The 7523-nt window shown below is 55.6% G+C and overlaps 1 protein-coding gene across 1 annotated transcript in view; it reads left to right on the top strand.

The window, feature by feature from the left end:
* Positions 1 to 7523, top strand: part of ITPR3 (inositol 1,4,5-trisphosphate receptor, type 3) — a 90018-nt gene that overhangs the window by 46596 nt on the left and 35899 nt on the right. Inside the window, exons 3-7 of the mRNA XM_011945450.1 lie at positions 1762 to 1883; positions 3890 to 3976; positions 4620 to 4778; positions 4983 to 5081; positions 5428 to 5511. Of these exons, the coding sequence (XP_011800840.1) occupies positions 1762 to 1883; positions 3890 to 3976; positions 4620 to 4778; positions 4983 to 5081; positions 5428 to 5511 (551 nt within the window). The remainder of the gene's footprint in view (positions 1 to 1761; positions 1884 to 3889; positions 3977 to 4619; positions 4779 to 4982; positions 5082 to 5427; positions 5512 to 7523) is intronic.

The raw sequence follows: 7523 nt of genomic DNA, 5'->3' as shown, positions 1-7523 counted from the left end.
GCCAGGCACAGTGGCTCACACCTGTAATCCCAGCACTTTGGGAGGCCAAGGTGGGTGGATCACCTGAGGTCAGGAGTTCGAGACCAGCCTGGCCAACAAGGTGAAACCCTGTCTCTACTAAAAATACTAAATATTAGCCAAGCATAGTGGCAGGCACCTGTAATCCCAGCTACTTGGGAGGCTGAGGCAGGAGAATTGCTTTAATCCAGCAGATGGAGGTTGCAGTGAGCCAAGAGCGTACCGTCGCACTCTAGTCTGGGCAACAGAGTAAGACTCTGTCTCAAAAAAAAAAAAACAAAAAAAAAAAAAATTCTCTCCAACAAACTGGGTACTCTTTTGGAAGTGATATCCACTCATGCTGGCAGTGCTGAGGGTGGCTAGGCGGGGCGGCCCTTGGTGGCTCCATCTGCTTGTGGAATTGCCATTTTTCCCTTTCCTTTCCAGGAAGTTCTGTCTTCCTTCATCTTTGGTTCACTCGGTTTCTACTCTCAATGGTCCCATGGGACTTTTGCCTCCTTCTGAACTGGACGGAAAATCCAGTTTTTCTTTGATCCCTGGGACTGGATGACCAGCTTTGACCAGAGAAAAGACACAGCTTTCTTAGAGGGACCAGGAAAGAACCTGAAGAAGGGGTTTTGTTTCTGGGACCCTCTAGTGGCTCTCTCCTCTCCAGTCCCCCAGCATAACCATCTCTCTTCTGTTCCACACTGTTGGAGCATTGTGCAATCAGGGACTCACACAGCTGCAGCATGAGAGGGATCTCAGGGCCACTGAGTCCTGCTCCGTGCCCAGGCTGTGGATCCCTCCTGTGATGGGGAGCTCACTGCTTCCCAGGGCAGCCCAGGCTATTGTCACGCAGTCCCAGTCACCCACACCAGCCCCTCCTCAGCACCCAGAATCCTCCCTCCCCTCCTACCAAGCTTTCGAACAGGCTTTTCCAACTCCTGCCTCCTTTGGATAAGCAGAAAAATTGGACACCCTTCCTGCAGCTTAGGCTTACGGGAATAACAGTTGTTTTATCTACTTGCCAAAATAAAAATTGTACTAGAAAATGTGTTTCTGGAATTTGGATTTGCCTTGTCTTAGGTCAGATTCCTAGAAGCAGAGCCTAAGATGTGTGAATTATTGAGGAAGTTCTCAGGAGGACACAGTCAGGGAGCCTCTTCCTCTCTGTATAGGCAAGGGAAGAAGCTGAGCAAGGCTGTGGTTTCAGGGGCAGATGCGCTTCAGCCTGACCCCACGGGGAGCTCGGGACTGTGAGCTGCTCCTCAGACTGTCCCCTCCAGAGGCTGGGCTCTTCTGTGCCTGTGTCAGTTACTGGATAGGGGCTGCCCCTGGGGAGAGGGGTATGCCATTTCCCAGGCATCTGTGTGCAAGATGGTTTCCATCGGCCAAGGCAATTAGCGAAAGGAGGATGCAGATGTGAGCTGTTAGCTGCCAATACTCACAGAAGCTGGGCAGAGACATGGCATAAGGGTGAGGCCCCAGCAGCCTCTGGTACATCTCCCAGAGGAAGAGGGCACCCCACCAAGTGAGATGCACTGCTCTCAAACCTGCCTCTGAGCCTCCCCATTCTACTCAGCGTATTCCGGGATGCTCCAAGTTCTATGAGGTTCTTCCAACTGCTTCCTGTCTGCCTGCAGCGGGGAACGGGAATGGGGAAAGGTTGGGAGAGCAGAGCTGCAGGCTGGGGTTTTCTCCAGGGAGGGCCCTGAGCCCCAGATGAACCATTCCCCTCACCCCCCACCTGCCCCACCACAGACTGCCTCTTCAAGGTGTGCCCCATGAACCGCTACTCGGCCCAGAAGCAGTACTGGAAGGCCAAACAGACCAAGCAGGACAAGGAGAAGATCGCTGATGTGGTGTTGCTGCAGAAGCTGCAGGTATGTGTGTGTGTGCAGGTATGCATCTGTGCACATGTACCAGGAACCTGGGTACACAAATGGCGGAGCTGCTTGTCGGAGCCAGTAGGGGCTCTGTGGCTGAGCTGAGTGGTTTCTGAAACTCGCATGGGTGTGACGGTTCACACCTGTAATTCCAGCACTTTGGGAGGCCGAGGCAGGAGGATTGCTTGAGGCCAGGAGTTTGAGAGCAGCTTGGACAACATAGCAAGACCCTATCTCTACAAAAAATTAATAAACAATAAAAATAAAAAACTGAATTCCGATGTGCAAGAGATTGGTGTGAATTGCTGTGAAGGAGTGGATGTAGGGGGAGCAGGGTCCCTTCCCAGTGACTCACCAGTCTGCATAACTCTGTTGTGTCAGTGGGAAGAAAGTGTCCCTTCTTCCAGGCTGGCACAGCCCTATGCCAGGTTGCATGGCTCAGAGAGTGGAATGCCAACACCACAGAGCAGTGAACAACCTGTACAGCTGTCCATGGAGTTCCTGGTGGCTTGTGGAGACAGTGGCTCTGGGGAACCCAATTTGGGAGCCCTGGATCTAGTCTTAATCTCTCCCCTTGTTTTATAGAGTTGGAGCCTGGGTCCCTTAGATGGGACTGGTCTGTCCATGGTCATCGTGTGAGTCTGCAGTACAGCCTAGATGGCCCCCAGGTCTCTGACTCACCCTGGCTTCCTCAGACACGTAGATTGTGCCATGATGCTGGGATATGGTGATCGCTTATGAGCCCCTTGTAGGCAGTGGCTCAGTTCACATCCTGGGCAGATCTCCAGGTCCCAACCCCATTCCCCAAACCACAAAGAGAGTGGGAGTCTTGGGCTGTGGTCAAGAACTTTGCAGCCTGGGCCCTGGGCCCTGTTGCCCCACCCCTTGTCATACAAACCTTGCCTCCCTCTGTCCCCTTCCCCTAAGCCCCATGCCCAGAGAAGGTGGGTCTAGAATGGGGACATTGGGCTACGCCCTATAGCTGTGAACTGGGCTGGAGAGAGGGAGCTGCAGGTGGACTGCCTGAGCTCTGGTATTAATACCCCAGCTCTCTTGCTGGCAGGTAGAGGCTGAGCTGGGGATCTGGCCTGGCGGGAGGGCATTCACCTATGCAGAGCCACATAATCAGAACCACAAGCAGTCACACAGCTACATGCTGTTGCTTTGTGGAAAGTCACATGGTCCATGGCAAGGCTCTCCAGCTGCCACCTTTGCCTTGGTCTCAGTAAAGTACTGAGGAGGAGGAAAGGGCAGAGACCACTGCTCTCAGAGAGTGCCAGTCTGATGGAGGGGACAGGTCTCCTGCCCTCCAGGAACCCCTAATCTGGTGGAGGAGACAAGGCAGCTATCCTTAGGCAGCTTCCAGTCTAACAGGGGACAGAAGAACCTAAAAAGCTATCTCTAATGGGATGTAGACCAAATCCTCAAGGCCACCAGCATTGGATCCATCAGAGTGGGATGTGACCAGTCAGGGAGGGCTGCCTGGAGGCAGTGGGCTGAATGCATACAGTTTTGGGAGGGAAGGTTGCAGAGGAGTGGGGGTGGTGGTGGGAGCCAGGAAATGACACCAAGCAGCCCCTGCCAGGGTTTGGACTGGGACAGGGGTCCCGTGTCTGGGGCTTCGGGGGTCTGGTGAGATAAGGGTAGGTGGTGAGATACAGCTTTAGGTTCCTGGGGGTGTAAGGCGATTGTCGGGGATGCTCAAGGTGCTGCTGGCATGCCCTCTCCAGGGGAGGTGGCTGGGGAGGTGTGGCGATTTGGCTTCCTGGGCTGTGTGTGCTGTGAGACCTCAGGCTGCCTTCTGCACTCGGAGTGCAGCACTCTGGGTGCAGCACCAAGAGCTGGGGCAGGGGTCCAAAGGGTCCTGGAGTCCAAGGTGACGGTGTGTGTGTGTGTCTGTGTGTGTGTGTGTGTGTGTTTGTGTGCATGTGTGGGGCTGGGGCATGTCTCCTTCTAGGAGCAGCTTCTGAGCCCACCCTTCACTTCTGTGTGTGTCTGCCCAGCACGCGGCCCAGATGGAGCAGAAGCAAAATGACACAGAGAATAAGAAGGTGCACGGGGATGTCGTGAAGTATGGCAGTGTGATCCAGGTGAGGCTGGCCCACCTCTCTCCCACCTGTCCCTCTCCCTGCCTAACAGGCTGGGCTGGTGCCAGGTGAGGGCTGCCAGCAGGCATTGCCCTCTGTGCATGTGTGTCCCTAGGTGAATGAGTGGCCCTGGGGCCACCTGTGTGGCTGTGTGTCTGACTTTGTGTGTGTCTGTTGCTGTGTGGCCTCAGTAGTGGTGCCATGGGTGTGTTTATAGCATGGTGACCATCAGCATGGAGTCTGGAGCCATGTTGTCTGGATTCAAATCTTGGCTCTGCTACTCCTAATGGTGTAACTTGGGCAAGTTACTTAACTTTCCCTGGTGCCTTGGTTTCCCCATCTGTGAAATCAGGCAGTAATAGTGCTTCCCTGTTGGATCATTGTAGGTTACTTGAGCTAATCTATGTAAAGTATTTAGAACAGCTTCTTTCTTGTGATCACCAGGGTGTCCATGGGGGTGTGCCTGTTGTGTGCATGTTTGTGTGTGATTGTGGCTGTGGGTGTTGGCCTGTGTGTTTGTGACAGGTGTCTGACACTGTGTGTGCAGCCAGGGTGTGACCAAGGGTCTAGGGCATCCCCCCATATCCGCTCCCTGATGGCCGCCCCCTGGGGCCCAGTGACCTTTCCGCACCCACCTGACCCCCAGCTCCTGCACATGAAGAGCAACAAGTACCTGACGGTGAACAAGCGGCTTCCGGCCTTGCTGGAGAAGAATGCCATGCGGGTGACCCTGGATGCCACAGGCAACGAGGGTTCCTGGCTCTTCATCCAGCCCTTCTGGAAGCTGCGGAGCAATGGGGACAACGTGAGGGCAGGGCTGGGCTTGGAGGGGCCTGGTGGAACTCCTGGTGGAACTCCAGAGGGGTTTCTGTAGGGTCTTCGGTGTGGGGACTGGATAAGGTCATGCCCATTTCTTAGAAGGGCAGACTGAGACCCGAGGGAGGCCTGGAGGTGTGGCGACACGAGGGCCCTGCCCTTCCCACCTAACCTGTCCCGCCTGTCTGCTCAGGTGGTCGTGGGGGACAAGGTGATCCTGAATCCTGTCAACGCTGGGCAGCCTCTGCATGCCAGCAATTACGAACTCAGCGATAATGCCGGCTGCAAGGAGGTGAGGAGGTCGGGGGTCAGCCAGGCAGTGCAGGGACGTCCACACATCCCTGGTGGTGGAGACACCCCGCTCACCGCCATGATCTCTGCCTCCAGCCCCATCTGGCCCGCTGGACAAGCTGGGCCTCATGGCTCCTGCATTCGTTTCACAACGCTGCCCTCATTCTCCACCCCACAGGCTGGTGGTCCCAAGGTAGCCGGGCTGGGGTCTGGGGACCCTGGCTGGGAGAAGACACCCTGTCCTTGTGCTGTAATGGTGGCTGGGCTGCTGCTTCCTTTCAGCCCTGCTCTGGGCCCTCAGTGGCTGGGATCTGCCTGGCAACACAGGTCTCGTCACCCTTCCCCAGGTCAACTCTGTGAACTGCAACACCAGCTGGAAGATCAACCTGTTTATGCAGTTCCGGGACCACCTGGAGGAGGTGTTGAAAGGGGTAAGGACTGGGAACCCCTGCCTTGCCCAGCTGGCCACCCAGCCCTCCCCACCAGGGTCCTCTTCCTGCCTTCTCCACTTGCCAGGCCTCAGGCCCTTACCCTCTCCCCAGCTTTGCACCCCCCAGACTCCCTCCACCTCCACAGGGCCCCACCCACATGGCCCTACCAGGACTGCCACTTCTCTCGTCTGTGGCCACAGCCCGCTTCTCCATCCTCCCTGGGTCCTGCCTGGTCTGTTTTCTCTCTTGTTTAAGGGGGTGTCAGTGGACTGGGGGTCTCCATCCCCCCCACCTAGAGCCTTTGAGCACCATCCTCTCCTTGACTCCTGCTGCCTGGATCCATGCCAGGCCCCCTGCCCCTTGCCCTGTGCCCTCATCGGCGAGGGAGTGAGGCTGCCCTGTCTGCTGAGTTAGGGGTCACCGCCTGTCTCCTTCCTGTTCCCAAACATGCTGGTGTGAGCTCTGGGAGAGAAGGGCGGCCTGGGAAATACTGCAGTGAAGACTTTGGGAGGATCCAGGACTGAGGGCAGAGAGAGCTGTCTGGGGCCACCGGAGAGACCATTTGAGAAAACCTGAACACCAGATGTGGGCGAGAGGAGAGTTCAGATGTCTCTTGGGTGGGGCTGCAGGGGATGGAACCAGCAGACGGGGTGCAGACACTCTTGAGGGAGGGCAGATTTGTAGAGTGTGAGGCTGTCCATCTAGGGGAGCAGGCAGGAACATCCAGCTGTGAAACCTGTCAGAGGGACAGGTGACAGGCCCGAGGGCAGCCACCTAAGGAGGCTGCGTGCTCATGCACCTCCCTGCTCAGAAGCCTGCAGTGGCTCCCTTTGCCCTCCTCCCCTCACTGAGCCACTCTGTTAGACTCCCCTGCCCTGCTCAGGCTGCCTCAGTCCCCCACCCTCCTCATCCTTCTTACCTCCTGGGCTGCTTCCCGTCTACCCATGCCCTGCCCCAATGCCTTCTCCCTCCCTCCCTCCCTTAAGTCTGCACATCGTCCACACATTAATCAAGGTCCAGCCATGCATTACCCCTCCTGGAAGCCTTCCTTAAAGTTCCAGCCCCGAATCTGTGCAGCACTTAGGAAATGAAGCATCTTGGCTGGGCGGGGTGGCTCACGCCTGTAATCCCAGCACTTTGGGAGGCTGAGGCGGGTGGATCACTTGAGATCAGGAGCTTAAGACCAGTCTGGCCAACATGGAGAAAGCCCTTCTCTACTAAAAATACAAAAATGAGACAGGCGTGGCAGTGGGCACCTGTAATCCCAGCTACCCAGGAGGCTGAGGCAGGAGAGTCACTTGAGCCTGAGAGGTGGAGGTTGCAGTGAGCCAGGATTGCACCACACTGTGCTCCAGCCTGGGCGACAGAGCGAGCCTCCATCTCAAAAAAACAAACAAGCAAACAAACAAACAAATAAATAAAATGAAGCATCACTTGGGCCTCACTCTGTGGTCTACATAGGATTATTTCTGGGGAATCCGCCATGGCTCCATGGTTCCAAGGCAGCTCAGAAGCAAGGCTTTCTGGTGCTAAGTCCACTGCTTTTTTGCCCCTGCCCTGTGCTTCTGGGGCACAGAAGTCACTAGGTTCTGCCATAGTAACTGACCAATCTGGGTATCGTCATTCATTCATGCATTCTTGCATTCACTGCTGCATTCACTCTGCAGGTATTCACTGAATGCTTTGTGTCTAGTGTGTGTTCAGTGGAGGGAAGACAGAAAATGCCTCTAGTGATGATAGCAAGAGTGGAAGCCATGCATTGTGTGCCTGCTGGGTGGCAGGGTCTCAGCAGGAGAAAGGTGATGGAATGGTGAAGGTGTAGGCCCTGGAACTGGGCCACAGATTCATGTCCCATTTGCCATTAGTTGCATGACCCTCGGCAGGATACTTACCTTCTCTATGCCTGAGTTTCTCCACCCATAAAATGGGGCTAATGATGTATTTACCCAGAGAGTTGGTGTGAGGATTGGGTGAGAAAGCTTACAAGTGCTTGCACAGTGGCTGGCACGCAG

Source organism: Colobus angolensis, unplaced genomic scaffold (genome assembly GCF_000951035.1).
Source record: "Colobus angolensis palliatus isolate OR3802 unplaced genomic scaffold, Cang.pa_1.0 Scaffold24, whole genome shotgun sequence".
In the NCBI taxonomy this organism is placed as follows: domain Eukaryota; kingdom Metazoa; phylum Chordata; class Mammalia; order Primates; family Cercopithecidae; genus Colobus; species Colobus angolensis.
Note: the sequence above shows the minus strand (reverse complement) of the source record. Positions and strands in the feature narration are given on the sequence as shown.